Source organism: Myotis daubentonii, chromosome 16, assembly GCF_963259705.1.
Source record: "Myotis daubentonii chromosome 16, mMyoDau2.1, whole genome shotgun sequence".
NCBI classification, from domain to species: domain Eukaryota; kingdom Metazoa; phylum Chordata; class Mammalia; order Chiroptera; family Vespertilionidae; genus Myotis; species Myotis daubentonii.
Window position 1 is genome coordinate 15,427,531 of NC_081855.1, and position 17,473 is coordinate 15,445,003.

Below are 17,473 nucleotides of genomic sequence, written 5' to 3' on the forward strand. Positions count from 1 at the left end.
GTTAGCTTGCTGCTGGGGTCCGTGTGATCAGGACTGAGTGAGAGGGCCGGACATGCCCTGGAGCCCTCCTGCAGTCTCTTCCCAGCTGGCCAACCTCCCTGGCCCTGATCATACACTCGTGGGATCCCTTGACCTGGCCTGCGCCCTCTCGCAATCCAGGCTGAGGGACTCCCCCTCCCCCCGACCCAAGTGTACCGGGCCTCTAATATATTGATATTCAAAAATACGATAGTATGACTATTAGAATGTAATTGAAGGAGGAGGGAGTTTGCCCTGTCAAAGGCCCTGCAGTGTCTTCAGTGCCAAGAACAGTGCCAGATACAGTACCAAATATACTAATAATATATCTATATGTAAAATCATCTCTAATAATAAAAGTGTAAGATGCTAATTAGACCAGACATCCTTCCACAACCTTCCGGATGAAGCTGGGGCTGTGAGGGAAGCCTGAGTCCCAGGTGCCTGCCAGCGGCCGGAGGGAAGTCTGGGTCCCAGGTGCCAGAGGGAAGCTCATGCCAGCAGCCGGGGGAAGGAAAGCCTACTCTTGCACAAATTTCATGCATCATGCCTCTAGTATATTAATAATAATATAATCAATAATATAACATATTAAATATGTATGATATTTAGATTATAAATATTTCTAATGTTTATAATAAATAATTTATTATCCTATATAATAAAAGGCTAATATGCAAATCAGTGAAAAGGCAGAAAGACCAGTTGCTATGATGTGCACTGACCACTGGGGGGCAGATGCTCAATGCAGGAGCTTCCCCCTGTGGTCAGTGCGCTCCGACAGGGGGAGTGCCGCTCAGCCAGAAACCAGGCTCACAGCTGGTGAGTGCAGCGGTGGTGGCAGGAGCCTCTCCCACCTCTGTGGCAGCACTAAGGATGTCCAACTGACGGCTTAGGCCTGCTCCCCAGAGAGCGGGCCTAAGCCATCAGTTGGACATACCCCAAGGGCTCCCGGACTGCGAGAGAGCACAGGCCAGGCTGAGGAACCCCCCGCCCCCCTCCCCCCCAGCACACACACACACACACACACACACACACGCACACACACAAACCAATGCACAATTTTCATGCACCGGGCCTCTAGTATTATTATAATAATTTATTATAAATTTATCATATTATATTGAATTAACATAATAATAATAATTTTGCGGTGGTTCTCCGGTAGAGAGTGGTGTATAGACTCAAACAGCTCAGTTTGGCCACAGCTCCCAGAACCCCCAGCTCAGAGCTCAGAGGTGTTGGTGTGGCTACCATGGCGGACTTTGCTGTCACACTGAGTCCCAGCTCTGCTCTTTCTCCTGAGGCCTCAGTTTCTTCCACAAAAAATAGAAACAATAGCACCCGTTTCGTAGTGTTTTGTGACCTCTGAAGGAGACACGCAATGTGGGGGGACTCGAGGTGGGCCAGGCACAGAAGGAGGCTCAGAGAGGAGTAGTTTCTCATTTAGCTTTAGGAAGGGGTTAGGCTATCCTGCAGCCAGAGCCCCCTAGTGGCAAGGTGATTACAGAGCCAGGGCCAAAGAAGCACTGGTGCTGGAGGGGACCAGAGGCTTTGGCTCTGAGGGTCCTGGGACAGATGCGCAGGCCCTCCAGGTGCTCACCCAGCTGCGCAGGCCCTCCGGGTGCTCACCCAGCTATGCAGGCCCTCCGGGTGCTCACCAGCTGCACAGGCCCTCCGGTGCTCACCAGCTGCACAGGCGCTCCGGGTGCTCACTCAGCTGCGCAGGCCCTCCGGGTGCTCACCAGCTGCACAGGCCCTCCGGGTGCTCACCAGCTGTGCAGGCCCTCGGGGTGCTCACCCAGCTGTGCAGGCCCTCCGGGTGCTCACCCAGCTGTGCAGGCCCTCCGGGTGCTCACCAGCTGCGCAGGCCCTCCGGGTGCTCACCCAGCTGTGCAGGCCCTCCGGTGCTCACCCAGCTGTGCAGGCCCTCCGGGTGCTCACCCAGCTGCGCAGGCCCTCCGGGTGCTCACCCAGCTGCGCAGGCCCTCCGGGTGCTCACCAGCTGTGCAGGCCCTCCGGGTGCTCACCAGCTGCACAGGTCCTCCGGGTGCTCACCCAGCTGCGCAGGCCCTCCGGGTGCTCACCAGCTGCACAGGTCCTCCGGGTGCTCACCCAGCTGCGCAGGCCCTCCGGGTGCTCACCAGCTGTGCAGGCCCTCTGGGTGCTCACCAGCTGCACAGGCCCTCCGGGTGCTCACCAGCTGTGCAGGCCCTCCAGGTGCTCACCAGCTGCACAGGTCCTCCGGGTGCTCACCCAGCTGCGCAGGCCCTCCGGGTGCTCACCAGCTGCACAGGCCCTCTGGGTGCTCACCAGCTGCACAGGCCCTCTGGGTGCTCACCAGCTGCACAGGCCCTCCGGGTGCTCACCAGCTATGCAGGCCCTCCGGGTGCTCACATTGCCCACGGCTCCCTGCAGCCGACATTCTCAGAGGCTGCCCCCCTGGACCAGGGCACGGCGCTCCTGTCATTCTCCTGGGACATGCCTTCCTGCTTGGGGTAGAGGACATGGCAGAGCAGCCTCATAGAAATCGAGCTTCCAGATGAGGAGGGACAAGAGCTGGAGAGGGGGGTAGTGGAGCTACCGTCAATCTAGGAAAACCTGAGTCCAGCAGACCCTCCTGGTGAGGAAAACAGGGGCCAGAAGAGAAGCCACGGTGGGGGCTACCACCAAACAAGGGAGAGAAAGAAACAAGAGGTGGGGGAGCAGAGAAAGTGAGAAACCCAGGAAGAGGAGTCTAAAAAGAGGCAAAGAGGAGGGGACTACAGGCATCCCAGGTTCCAGCCAGCACCAGAAAGCTGCATTTCCCCTGGGCTGGTACCTAGGGTTATTTCACCGGATAGCCACTGGGGGCAGCAGAGAGTCACCCCACAGCCAAGGGAATGGGCCCATCAGGAGCAGGAGTCCACTGGCCTGTGGGTGGGGGGGATTAGGGGGACTAAGGGGTGACTCACAGGTGGGCTTAAGGCAAATCACCATGACCAGCGTCCCAGGCCCAGGGGCTGGTTGCCAATGCCTCTAGTGTAAACAGGACTCGTCTTGCCAAGGGGGAACGAAGACCAGAAGTGACTGTGGAGAGTTACTTCTCCCTCATGCACTGTTCATTGTTAGTGTTACTATTGTTGTCTTAAGGAGGGCACATCTGTGGCCTGAAATTTACATCACTTTCCACCTTTCAGGTGTACTTCCTCTTTAAAAGTTCTGTTCTGCACGGGGCAGCCACGGAGAGGAAAAGGACACCCCTCGGAGGGGGAAATGGCCATTTCTGGCTTGTGGCCTCGAGGCCTGGAGTGGCAGCCTCCCTCGCTGGTCTTGCCGGGAGCCGGTCCATGATTGCTGTTTCAAGGGACCTGGCATATATGGCATACGGTTCTTAATATGTTTGCTCACCTTCTTGGCGCTGTGTTTTAACCAAGGTCACCTCTCCGAGAAAGGTTGAATCCCCAGGTAGGGATTTTCCCCTGAAGTTAGGGAGGGAATAAAACCCCTCAACTAAGTGCCAGGCGGGTAATTAATCCCTTTAACTACGAACAATCATGCTTAAACTACATAATCTTTTCTCCCTGGAATGGAGATAAGAAACGCCCTAACCTTTGTAATAGAGATTGATAGGATTGAATCAACTGGTATAAATACAGTTGTAACAAGACAGAAACACTCAGAACTTAGAACAGAATCAAGAAGACAGAACCTACATGGAGCCTAGAGACAGAAGAACTTCGCTGGAGAGAGCATGCCGGAGGATCCTGGAGAGGGACTGGCCTCGGAGCCTAGAGACAGAGCCTAGCGGGAGAACATGGCAAGGGATCCTGGACTGAACCTGACTACAGAGATTGGCAGGAGAACCTGACTGGAACCTGGACACTGAACCTGACTGGAGAGCCTGTACAGAACCTCGCTGGAGATCCGAAGCAGAACCTCTCTGGAGATCCTGACTGGAGATCCGGGCTAGAGATCCTGGCTAGGCTGCTGATCAACTGAACGCTGTCTCCATGTCATTCCTTCTTCGCCGACTCCGTCTACGCCTTTGGGAACCCCTGGACCTGCTGGGGTTGGACCCCTGCATGGTCTGATCCGCAGTCAGTGTGTGTGTGTGTGTGTGTGCGTGTGCATGTGTGTGTGCGCGCTGGGCCGCGCTGGGGTCCGTGGTGGAGGCCTGAATGAGTTGGAGTTGCCTTTAGGAAAAAATGTGTCCTCGTGACTTGGGTTGGACGGGACTCTCTGAGAGAAGGTCTCACTTCTTCCACTCTGACTGTACCGTGTCCCAGAGCCTCTGGGACCTGCATGGCAGCGACTCTGTTAGGAGTCTGGATGGTCACCTGGAACCCCAGGAATGGAACCCCAGAGAATGCGAAAGGGCTTCAATTCAGAGTAGCGTGGGCCGAGCTGCCAGGCAGTTTTGCTTTGGCTTGGTCAAGGGGCCTGGCCTGCTGTAAGTGGATTAGCGAGTCTTTTATTGCAAAAGACCTGGAAATGGCTCCCTCCCTGTGGGTGGTATGGTCAGCTGGGGCGGCTTTTCCTGCTACTGCTGAGGTCACGCAGCCAGAGCCCTGGTGGTCTCTCCAGATGTCTGCTTGGCTCGGCCTCACTCCGGCCCCGGGCTCACAGTGACTTTGTGTTTGGCCAGAGCTGGCCAAGGCCAGGACGGGCAGGGACAGATCCTTCAGACGTCTGCATTGTCTCTGCGGCAGCCCTGGTGGGGTCTCCACGTCTTGGTGTCTGAGAGCCAGTCAGCACATGGGTCTTCAGATTCTAAGATCACCAATCAAAGCTCCAGGGCAGGAGGAGTGAGGCCTAAAAGACCAGTTAGCCCAGCCCCTTCTTTTTGGGTTAAGAATTGGAGGACCAGAGAGGCAGAGTGTCTTGCCTTGGGCAGCACAGCAGACATAGAGGCAGAGCTGAGGCAAAAACCCAGTTCTTGTGCATCCTGATGGAGAGAAGTCATTGAAAGAGTTTCGCTTGTTTTTATTTTTAACATTTGAGGCAATTGCATTTTCAGGATTAGGATTTTTTTTATTAACTAATGTTATATTCATACATTGGACTCACTTTATTTTTTTTATTTTTATCTCTTTTAATCCTCACCCAAGGATATGATTTTTAATGATTGATATTTAGAGAGAGAGGAAGGGAGAGCAGGAGAGAGAAGCATCTATTGGTTGCCTCCTGTACACACCCCAACCAGGGAATGAACCTGCAACCTTTTGGTGTACTGGGCAATGCTCCAACCAGCGGAGCAACCCGGCCAAGGCCACTGGGCCAAATTTAAAAAGAACTTTATGCTAAGCACTTGTATATGGGCATGTGGCCTGAATACGAGGACTGTCTTGGGTAGATACCATTATTGACCTCATTTCCAGAGGAGCAAACTGAGGCACTGACAGGACAATTAGCTTGGCCAGGGTTACACTGGTGGTAAGAGGCAGAGCTGGGATTCGGATGCAGGCAGTGTGGGATGAGGAGGTAAGACCCCCTACTGTGAGTAGGTCCGAACCTCTAGACTACCTGGCACCTTAAGCGATTTTGGAAAGATACTCACAAAAGCCTATTCGTGAAAAGAACATGTGGTATGCTTTTGTTCTAAGGAACAAATGGACATATAGATACCAAAGTGTTGTGATGACCTCCAAGTTGTAGGGTTATGGGCGACATTTCTTCGTTGTGGTTTTCCGTTGCACCCAATGTTACGTGGTAAGAAAGTTCTATTTCTCATCACTAGATAATTTGATCAGAAGCCTGTTCCTAGCGGTGAAATGGGTAAAGTAGTGCTTGGGGACGATAATATAGATGCAGCCACGGCTTTGCTCCTGGCTGGACCGAGCAGCTGGGCACCGGAAGGGAGGCCAGCCAGGCCAGCAGCTGTAATGCAAACAAGACGTAGGGCGGGAATCACCCCCTTTGACAGAGGACCATGTCTCCGTGCAGGCCCCCAGGCCAGGGCTCTTTCCTCTGTGCTTTGGGGTTTCATGTGACAATGGCATTTGGGGGGAATGCCCAGTGGGCAGCTAGGGTTCCAGGACCAGAGACAGAAGGGTTCCAGGAGGCCCATGAGTTGGCAGCCTTTGGGGATAAGAGCGGGAGGGGCCCTGGGGGAACCTTTCAGAGGATCCCAGCTGGAAAACCACCTCCTTCTGGTGCCAGCTGTGGAGAAGGGTCCCCAGCAAAGAGAATCTGTCGTCATGGGAGGTGGGAAGGGTGTGGCAGCCCAAAGCAGGCTCCTCGTCCCTGGGTTTAGGGAGGAAGGTGACCGGCCAGGACTATTTTTTTCAGCTCTGATCACCTACTGGTAGTTCTGCTCTGTCGTCCTCTCAGGTTCTACTTATGAAATTCTGAAAGCGATTTTGCTTCTTTCTCCCACCAGAGACCACCTGGGAGCGCCCCAGCGGTTCTGGGATTCCGGCCAGCCCTGGCACTCACAGGAGCCCTCTGCCTCCGACAGGTACCGTGCACCTACTGCTTTGGGGTCAAGATTGGGAAGGTCAAGACTCTGGATCCCGGGGTCTGAGGAACCAAGCCCAGGGAGGGGCCTGGAGGGAAAGGAGGCCCTACAAGCCTGTTGCTTCGCCAGATGGTATTGTCCTGGTGGCACCAGCAGCAACCTGATAGCTCACCTCATTCCCTCTCAGGTGCTTAGGGAGGGAGTCGGCCCTCTATCCTGGCGGGCTCCAGGCCAGCCAGACACGAGAAAGGAACCCAGAGTGGTCCACGCAGACAGGACAGGGACCCGGGCAGAGGAGCCCGGGCGCGTAGAGGTGCTGGGCGGGTACTGCCAAGCCTGCTGTGCTGGCGGAGCTGGTCAGGGAACTTGTCCTCTGAGTCAGTGGGGTCGCCTCTCCAAAGCCTGCTGTCCTGATGCTGTTCCCCGGCCGCATCCTGTCCCTTTCCCACTGTTTGTGGCTTCAAAGGAGGACCGGGGGTGGGGGGTGGGGGGGGGAGTTGGCTCAGACCCCCTGGGCCGAGGGCTGGGTGTGACAGATTCCTGCCTTTCCCCGACAGACACAGCGAGAGCCCAGTCTGCCCGCCCTGGGCTGGGTGCTGCGGCTCCGAGTGTGGCCGGGGAAGCTGGAGATGGGGAGCGGGTCAGACTCAGGGATGAGAACTGGCCCGGTGGCCAAGGTGTTAGACTGGGTGTGCAGATGCCGACTTTGCCTCCTCTGCCCCTCCCTCCAGGGGCCCAGGTCAGGGTCTCCCAAGGGGAAGTCGGGGCAGCCTCATTCTGTCAAGTTCTCTGCCAAAAAGGGCTTTGCCGTCAAAGAGGGTTGGAAACCTCTTCACTCCCCTTCGGAAACTCACGTGCACAGCAGCGTCCCAGGGCTCAGAAGGCTTGAGAGGAGACGCCCCTCTAAGGCGGCTTCTGTCCTTTGCTTGTTTGCAATACACACGGCAGTTCCCGCTGTCTGTGAGGGGCGTGCTCCACCACCCCCGTGGATGCCTGAGATCGCATTTAGTACCAAACCCTGTATATACTGTTTTTTCTACACATACATACGTACATACCTGTGATAAAGTTTAATTTGTAAATTAGGCACAGTAAGAGATTAACAAGAACTAAAAAAACAACAGAGCCATTAAGAAAATGGGCTGTTATAAAAGTTGCACGAATGTGGCGTTGTCAGTAAGGTAAGGGTGACGAACACAGCACTGCGGCACCGTGACAGCCCGTCGGCACCGTGACAGCCGCCGGAGAACCGAGTGCTAAGTGACTAACGCGAGAGCACATACCACGTGGAGACTCCGCACAAAGGGGTGGTCACGGAGCAGGGTGGTGCAAGGTTTCATCAAGCTACTCAGAACGGCAAGCAATTTAAAACTACGCATTGTTTCTGGAATTTTCCACGTAACATTTTTGGAGCATTGGAACCATGAGGCGGGGGACACCCTCCTTACTTGTTAAACTTCTCGGGCTCTAGTGCAGTGGTCCTCAGCTCGAGGAGTTTTTGCCGACTGGGGGACATTTGACGATGTCCGTTGTTTTGGCAGTCACCATTCGTGGAGGTGCTACAGGCACTGGTGGGCTGGGGCCAGGGATGCTGCTACCACCCACAATGCACAGGCTAGCACAGCTCCAGCGCAAAGCATTACCCACCCCGACTGTTAGTAGTGCCAGTTCGGGAGCTCTGGTCCAGGGTCACCCAGAACATTGGGTCAACGCCGCTCAGGGTCACTGGGCGACTGACCACAGCCATTGCCATGAGAAGCAACGCAAAACCCACTGAACCCCAGTCCCTTGATCTGAGACCCACTTTTTGTTTTCCCCCACATTTCAATACGGGGTTGGATAAAAGTAGGCTTACGGTTGTGAGCATGTGGAACACAGAGTTTATTCTTGCATTATTATTTACAATTATTGTACTACTAGAGGCCGGTGCCCAAATTCGTGCACTAGTGGGGTCCCTTGGCCTGGCCTGTGGGATTGGGCCAAAACCAGCTCTCTGACATCCCCCGAGGGATCCCGGATTGCGAGAGGGTGCAGGCCAGGCCGAGGGACCCCACCGGTGCACGGTCGGGGCCAGGGAGGGACGCGGGAGGTTGGCCAGCCGGGGAGGGGCCACGGGAGAGCTCCAGGGTGTGTCTGGCCCGTCTAGCTCAGTCCCGATCGGTCGGACCCCAGCAGCAAGCTAACCTACCGGTCAGAGCATCTGCCCCTGGTGGTCAGTGCATGTCATAGCAACTGGTCAACCAGTCGACTGTCTGCCCCCAGCGGTCAGTGCACTGGTCAGTGCACATCATAGTGAGCGGTTGAGTGACCTTAGCATATCATTAGCATATTACGCTTTGATTGGTTGAACGGATGACTGGCCTACTGGAAACTTAGCATATTAGGCTTTTATTATATAGGATTTTCCATATGAATAGCTGTACAGCTACTTTTGCCTGGTCCTGCATCTTGGAGGTCAGGTGGACCCGGTTTCATTGGGAGCATCTTTTTCCTTTCTTAGTGCACCTAACATAAGGGTGCCTCTGGCAGGCAGGCCGCTTCGACTTGTGAAGTTACGCCAGGTTAGACGGGGCCTCGGGCGCCTCGCGTCTCCTTGCCAGGCTTCGCTGTGCCCGTTCATAAGTAGAGGGGCCAGGGGAAGAGCAGGACTGGGTCCGTCCAGGCCTCCAGGGGGTGTGTCTGTGGTGCTCTCTCCCCGGGGCGAGAACACACCCAGCCCTCCATCCCCTCTGGGGTGGAAGGGAAGAGAGCCCACCCGCGAGGCTACAGCAGAATCGGGATGTTTTGACATCTCCCCTCGTTTTTTTGAACCTGAACCTCGTAACTGGAGAATAATATAATAGCCGCCTTGGGTTTCTGTCTTCGGGGCCGCACTGGGTTTTCCCCAGCCCTTCCCTCATCCCGTTTCACAAGCAGCTTCCGGAGACTATTTATTGTGGGGAGAGGAATAGACTCGGGGAGGACAAGAGGTCGCTTCACCACTGATCGTCTGCAGCCTCATCTCCCGTGGCAGCTGACTCCCCTCCTGAGACCACGCAGGGCCCTGGATCTCAGCCCCTTCTGTTCGGCTCACGCTTCTGCAAAGCAACAGCGATGGCGTTCAAACCTTTTCATTCAAAATATACGCCAGATGCTGTTCTCTGTGCTGGGGATACAGCCACAGACGAGCCAGACCTGTGTGGTCCCTGCTCCCACGAACCTACAGCCAGCAGGGGCGCAGGACCGGCAAGCACACGTGACATCTGCCTGACTTCCCTGAATGCGCTAATGCAAGGGACGAAAACAGGGCCCAGGGCCTGGGAGCCAGGGAAGGTTGGTCTAAGGAAGTGGCCTTTCCGCTGACGCTTTGCGGACAGTGAGAATCTGTATAAGGGTGTGTGTGTGGGGGGCGGGGGGTGGCAGGGAAATGTCCTAGGCCAGGGAACACCAGTGCAAAGGCCCTGGGGCAGGAGTGGTCTTGGCATGTTTAAGAATGGAGAGCTGGCCAGTGTGGCTGGACGGTAGGGGATTAAGGGAGGGCAGTCGGTCAGCGGGGCCTGCTGGGCTTCTCAAGACAGAGAGAGGAAGCTGTTGGGATTTCCTTCTGAGCATAATGGTCAGGGTGGGGATTCCAGCAAAATTCAGCGGAGACACCTTGCCTTCTCCGCCTCCTGGGAGCAGCCAGGCCGCCAGGGCTCTGTGAAGACAGCTCTGGGTTAGCCGTGATGGGGGTTGGGGTACTTTTGTGCAAGGGCGGTGGGCAGTGGTGAGGGCAGTGTGGGGAGCCCAGCCACATTTACTGACCACGGACGTGCAGTATGGACACTGCTGACGAAGAGCATGGAAAATCAGGTCGGGAAGAATGTCAGAGGGAACCACAGGTTAACCCAGGCTGAGGCGGCCCCCTGCATGGACTCGGGGTGCCGGGGGGGGGGGTGGCGAGGGGGTGAAGCAGGCCGTGGGCTCGGTTTTACTTGTGAGTTGTAGCTCCGTGAGCCTCCGAGAGGACCACCTCCAGACGGGGCTGCTTTCCGCTCAGTGCAGGTTTGTGGGGTGATCAGCTGGGGAGAGGGCGGGGCACGGGCCCAGCCCCCACCAGGTGGATTCCGCTCTTCGGATGTGGGTGCTGGGCCGGGGACTGCCCCACTGGCTTCCTTCTTCACAGACTTGCATGCTCAGGACCTTGCCGGGGACAGTTGATGCCAGGCCCTCTGGGAGGTCCACGGAAGTCAAGATGAAACCCAAACGGAAAACCCAAGGCACGATTAGGCAACCACTGCAAGTACTAAGTCATCCTTGGGCTGGTTTAGTGTGCAGTGTGGAAGCAGGGATTACAGAGAGGGGAACAGTAGCCGGCCGAGGGAAGGACCTGTGAGTGGCGTGAGGTTGTGGGAGTTCCGTGTGTGAGTCACCGGGTCGGAGTGACCCTGTGGAGCTGTCTGTCCAGCAGGGCTCTCACCACGATGGAAGCGTTTGCACCTGCGCTGTACGCTGTGGTAGCCATGGCCACGGCCACGGCGGTCAGTGGGTGCTGGAAATGTGGCTGCATTTTCAATGTCGTGTAACTTCATTGAATGCCTTTTTTATTTTGGAATCATTTTAAATGCACAGGAACATTGTAAAGACAGTACAGAGGATTCTGTGTACCTTGACTCAGTTTCCCCTAATGTTGACATCCTACATAACCGTGGCACATTTGTCAAAACTAAGAAACAAGCATTGTACATCACCATTAATGAAACTAGATTTTATTTGATTTCCCCAAGATTCCCAATATCGTCCTTTTTCTGGGCTAGGATCCAGTTCTGGATACCACATTGCATTTAGTTTGTTTGTTTGTTTGTTTGTTTAAATGATTTAGAATTTAAGTTAGCCACCTGTGGCCGGTGGCTGCCTTGTCAGACCGGGCAGGTGTGGAGCGTGAATTCCCTTCGGAGCTTCTGAGCCTGGGATGTGCATTGAACGTGAATTTGTGTGCGATTTTAAAGTTGGAGGAAATCTGTCTTTTGCTGAGTTTCCCTTGGGGGGCGGGGTTTTCAGGAAACCTGGGTTCAGGCTTGAGCCACAGAGGGATCGTCCCAGGAAAACAGCCTCCTGCTGCATCCCCGGAAGCCAGGTCAAAGCGGGGTTCCACTGAGGCCCCCCTGGCCTGCCTGGGATCCTGGGCGCCACCAGGAGGGGCTGCTTCTCCTGAGCAGAGGCCCCTGGGAAGGGGCTTCAGAGCCCAGGGTCCCGCCCGCCCGCACCACACTTGCTTCTCTAGCGGAAGAAGCCTGAATGCGTGCCTCTCTGCAGGGAGCCAAAGGGAGCCAAGCCGACCTTCACTCATTGCAGAATCAGCACATCGCAGGCCCTCGGCCAGACGGCACCACTGGCTCAGGGGAGGCCATGGCACCCCCGTTGGAAGGGGCTTGCATGTCCCTTTAGCAACAGTGTCCCCATCACCAGGGCCCCAGGGGGCCTTCCCAGGGCCTGCTTCATCTTCGATGGCCTGGAGGAAGCCCCAGGCTTTCACCATTCACAACCACTGGACACGTGTACTGTGAGTTCCATTGTGAGGAACACCGTTTGCATCTTAGACAACCAGGGGAGACTGTGAGGACAGATATTTCCAAACCAGAGGCTATGGTTGTAAAACTGCTCCTCTAGACAGACCGGGGCAGACGCTGCGTGCACCTAAGGAGGTGAGCGTGATGCTGGAAGAGCAACTTCCAAGGCCTTACTGGGTGTGGTGGCGGTGGGTGGCGGTTGGGGAGTGGGGGGCAGGGACTGTGCCTTCAGGGGTGCTGAGCACAACACTGGCTACCGTGTGTGCCAGGATTCAAAACCTGCCTGCAGCAGCCACCGCCGTGGTTCCCAAAGTGGGTTCCACGGGATTCTGCCCAACACAGGGGCTGCGTCCCTCTAAGTGTAGGAATACTGCTAACTGAGGCCTTGTTTGAGAGTCACAGAGTACATCTGTGGATTTGTAAAGGCCTACTGTGAGCAAACCAATTGAAATCTGAACGGTGGGGGCACTTGTCCAAACTCCATGGACCTTTCCCTTCACTTCTTGTCATAATACGCACCCTGCAGAACCGGTGCCATGTGGTACCTCCGGGAAACGTGGCATTCCACTGGGTTGACTGTGGGGTGGAGGGAGGGTGGAGGGGACAGATTCAGGAACAAGGCCCTGTGCACACAGGAGTCACAGCCTTGAGGAAAGAAGTGCCTGTGTTGATTCGGAGAGAAGGGAGATTGGGCCAGACCTAGGGGAAAGAGGGGGTGCCCGGGGGTGACACCTTGTTTGGAAAAGGGCATCTACTCTTTGGGGCTCTTTAGGGAGCAGGAACCTGGACGGTGGGGCTCAGGATGGAGCTGTTGCACTGTGGATTCAGGCAGCAGAAGTTGCAGGCTCTTCTCTGTCGCTGTGTGTCTTTGAGCTTTCTGTGTTTCTTTTCCGTTTCTAACCACTTCCCTCCTCCCCAGCCCAAATGCCTCCTCCTCCTTTCTACATACGGAGTATCAGTCCGCCTCCTGCGTCTCCCAGGCCCCCTCTTGGCCTGTCTGTGCAACTGCTCACAGAGAGGGAAGAAGTGCGTGCTTGTGGGTGTTTATATTTGTATCTGAAGTTACTACAGTTACTAGATCGAGCTTTTCGTTCCCTCTTCTTATCTTAAAAACAGCTCATTTGGCATGTTACGTTTTTACTTGCATCCCCAAACTAAATTATGTTCCTTATGGTTATGAGTGATCGTGGTCCTTGATCAATTTGTATTTAACTTCTCCGTCCCGTCCCCCCCCACCCCGCCCCGAAGCTGGAGGCCTCAGAAGCACCCACCTCTGGGCTCATGAGTTTTGTATGTAAACCCTTGGTAAGTGGGGGAGCCTGGAGGACTGGGAACCCCAATGCAGGGTGCGGAGGGTGGGCCATGCGGTTCAGATCTCTGCTGTCACTTTCCTCATGTGCCGGAACCAACAGAGCAGTGCAGCGGGACACAGTGTCTGAGGGGAGCTGCTGTATGCAGACAAGTGGTTGAATGGAAAATTGTTTTTTCTTTCCCAGTAATTGTTTTGACATGAGCAGTAATTAGCCAACAGCTGACAGACCAGAACTGAAGTGAGAACAAGAGAATGGATTAGGGGCTGAATGCTCTGCGTCAGACAACTCCTGGGTGCCGTGAGCAGCCAGCTGGGAGCCTGGGGACCTGGAAGCAGGGGGAGAGAGCCGTGGGGTGAGGGTGCTGTGAAGGGAGTACATAGAGGTCAGGAGGGCAGCCTCTGCCCTCAAGAACTTGGGGACAACCTTAGTTTACAGGGATCCCATCCCCTCAGAGGTGGTGACTGACTGGAAACCAAGGCCTGCTCAGGTAAGAACTTCAGACTCCGTAGTCATCGTCAGACTGAATGTGGTTCTGGTTGTTGTTGCCATTGGTAGATTTTAGGATCAGGTGATGTTGGCATTGTGTGATGAACTGGGAAACTGACCACATGTTTCTATACGGTGGTGCAGTCTGTGCTTGAGCGTTTGAAGGAATTTGCCCATGCAACCATCCAGGCCCAGTGCCTTTGGAGGGAGGCCACTTTTCAAAGATTTTACTCATTTTGGCATTTCTAGTGTTCTTTGAAACCATTTGGATCATTTAAACCTTATGGAAGGCTTTGTATTTATTAGTATTCTATATAATAAAAGGGTAATATGCAAATTGACCCTAACAGTGGAATGAGCAGGAATGACCGGTTGCTATGACACGCACTGACCACCAGGGGGCAGATGCTTAACACAGGAGTTGCCCCCTGGTGGTCAGTGCACTCCCATAGGGGGAGCTCCATTCAGCCACAAGCTGGGCTGATGGCTGTGAGCCCAGCCGCAATGGCGGGAGGCTCTCCCACCTCCTCGGCAGCGCAAAGGATGTCTGACTGCGGCTTAGGCCTGCTCCCCCTGGAACCATCAGTTGGACATCCCCCAAGGGGTCCCTGGCTGCCAAAGGGATGTCTGACTGCCAGCTTAGGCCCGATCCCCTGGAGAGTGAGCCTAAGCCAGCAGGTGGACATCCCCCGAGGGGTCCCGGACTGGGAGAGGATGCAGGCCAGGCTGAGGGACCCCGCCTTCCCTAGTGCACGAATTTTCGTGCACCGAGCCTCTAGTAGAATTATAAATCAAATGCTATTGCATTAAAGAAAGTATCTGCTATGTTGGTTGTGCTTGTTTTCTTTCTAATCCTCCATTCCAGGCACTTGGGGTCTCTCCCTCTCATTTACACACGCTGATCTGCTTTTTCCATTGTTGTGACCCCTGCCCCTCCCCCCAACACACAGAGAGGACCAGCGGGGTCCTTAGTGCCATCCTGCCTCCCAGCTCAGGAATTCCTGCTGCTGTGTTTCTATCTCTCTCTCGTGCTTCCCTTTGCTTTATTTCCATGGCTTTTGATTTTTTTCTAAATTTTTAAATCGAATGTTCAGTTCATTTATTTTTATTTGTCCTTGGCTTTGGTAATGAGGTAATGAAAGCTATAGATGTTCCTCCAAATATAATTCAGGCTTTGTCCCTTCCGATACGTTCTTCCTCATTATCTTCTAAATATTGTGAACTTATTGTTTTAAATTCCTCTTTGGCCTCAGATTATTTAACAGGGCATTTTCTCACCTTTCTAAGCATTTGGGAATTGGGGGGACGGGAACTTGTATATTTGTTCTTTTGTTATTAATATCTACTTTTATTACTTTCTGCTCAAAGAATGTGGCTTGTGTTATGTACGCCTCTTGCAATTTTTCGATCCTTTATTTAAATATGCGCAACTTTTTTTTTTAACGTTCCATGGCTTCTTGGCACAGATATCAACTTTGTTTGTAGGGTATTATGTTTCATACATCCAGTTCAATCAGCCTTTTAAATTAAGTTACCGAGCTTTTCCACATCCGCGCCTCTGTCCCCCAGGTCCTGGGCTGAGAGCCGGTGCTGAGTTTCCTGCTGTTATCTGGCTTCTCCAGCATTTGTGTTTTTCCATTTCAGTGCTGTGTTGCCTGACCAGTAAACCTTCCCAAAGGTCATGCCTTCCGTTTCGTCATATTTAACATCAGTCTAATGCCCTTGGGGCACAGCTTATGCCTATCTGAGTAGACGGTCCCCGACATTCTCTGAAGCTCTTGGAATCCTGCTCCGCCCCCCCTTAGCTGGGGGACTCCTGAGTGGTACCAGCAGTTGACCAGCTGCCTGAGGGGAGTGTGGCTGTCCACATGGGGTTCATTTATTTCTCGTTGCTTCCCGAGCCTCTGGGCCCAGTTTCCTGTTGTCCCGGGGTGTCTGTGTCCCCCCTTCTCCTGCAGTGTCAGGCCCACCTTGCAGGTCGGGAGCAGCCCCGGGAACCTGCTCATTGTGGCTCTGTTTCACTGCAAGCCGTGGAGGAGGGAGCACCCCAGCATGAGGAAAGTTCTCGCAGGGTTGCCTTCACCCCCATGGCTGGCCTCCCACCCCGCCACTGCACATGAGCAGGGTTCCCGACGTTCAGTCATTCTCCGTTTTGCTTCACGCCACACTGCAGAGACCTTGACAAGCTGTGATTCGGACAGGAGTCTGCGTCCCTCCAGCCCGACCTGCGTGGTCTGTGCTGTGGCAATCCCTCCAAGCCTTGGTCCCCAGTGATGGTGCAGTCTTGGGGTGCAAGGCGACTAGATTCAGGAACTAAGCAGGAAACCTCCCTCTCTCCACCCCCTTTTTTCATGAAGTCCTTTATAATTCACAGGTCCGTTTTGCAGGTGTCTCACTCAAACCAGCAAAGTAGGTTTGGGGACTGGGGAGCATTGTCCCCATTTTATAGCTTCAGAAGCGGAGGCTCACTGAGCAGGAGCCACCGGACGGTGCCCGTGAGAGCAGTGCCACCCGTGGGAACTGGGGTTGCATGGGCTGCACAGCGGTGCTAGGGCTGCCAATCCCCATGGCGGGGTATTTATACCACAGAAACTGGTAAATGCTGGGAACCAACCCCCCCATTATCCCCCCATACACACACACACACACACACACATACACACACACACACACACACACACATAAGGGCCGGTCTGTTAGCTCACATTGGGAGCACGAGTGAATGTCATAGGGGTAGAGTTTTAGAGACTTGGATTTGTGTGTGTGTGTGTGTGTGTGTGTGTGAGTGTGTGTGTGTGTGTGTGTGTGTGTGTGTGTGTTTAATCTTGGAAAAAGCAACTTAAGAAGGACGCCAAGATCACCTGGCTATTAATTGGCAAAACAGTTGTCATGGAAACCACGAAACACACTCCTCACATGGCACTGTGGCCGCGAGGATGGAGGGGTTCTCAGAGCAAAGTTTGTCAGAGAGGAATTACAGGACGGTGTTGGGGCCTCCTGACCCCAGAGAGAGAGAGAGAGGGCCCTTGCCCAGCACTGGTGACCACAGCCGATGGTGTTTCCAGAGACGACCATTGGGTGGGCGTGGCCTCAGCTCTTCCAAGCACATTCCTCTTCCTCTCTGGCTCAAAAAGAAACGTGTTCCGCCACGAGTTCAGTCATTGGGTGCTGGGGGTTAGAGAGATGCTCGCACCCCTTTTCCAGCTCTGTGAATACAGGTGAGGGCCTGAGACGAGCCCTCCCAGCGCCAGGCCCCGAGGCGGGAGAAGGGGCGGCAGGGGCAGGAAGTCTGTGGCCAGCGCCCCATCTGAGCCGTGTTTCTCTCCCCGCAGTGAATGGATACCACGCATCAGGGACCCCAGCACACCCTCCCGAGACTGCCCACATGAGTGTCCGAAAGTCCGCCGCTGATCCCCAGGTAAGGGGTCCTGTGAGGGCAGGTAGGGGCAGGCATTGATGCAGGGCCAGGGAGGTGTCAGTAAGAGGGGTGCATCGGGGTGAAGGTGGCTGCACACAGCCCACTTCCGCCTGAGTAGGAAGTCATTGGTCCAGCTGGGTCACCCCGATTACCACGCTGGGGGAGAGTGGCAGCCGTGGGCCCTTTGGTTCTGGGAGCTGGGGGTGGTTTGGTGATGGGATTGTAACTGTTGCTGGGCAGTGGTTCCATCTTGCTGCCTGGGTTCCTGTTA

General features: G+C 54.7%; 1 protein-coding gene across 6 annotated transcripts in view; it reads left to right on the plus strand.

Moving 5' to 3' along the window:
• Nucleotides 1–17,473, plus strand: part of GAS7 (growth arrest specific 7) — a 207,304-nt gene that overhangs the window by 147,239 nt on the left and 42,592 nt on the right. For 4 of the 6 annotated variants that reach the window (XM_059668628.1, XM_059668633.1, XM_059668631.1 and 1 more), the window contains exons 3-4: nucleotides 6,380–6,457; nucleotides 17,117–17,202. In XM_059668628.1, coding sequence (XP_059524611.1) covers nucleotides 6,380–6,457; nucleotides 17,117–17,202 — 164 coding nt within the window. The remainder of the gene's footprint in view (nucleotides 1–6,379; nucleotides 6,458–17,116; nucleotides 17,203–17,473) is intronic. The other 2 variants (XM_059668629.1, XM_059668632.1) reach the window with 1 other exon arrangement.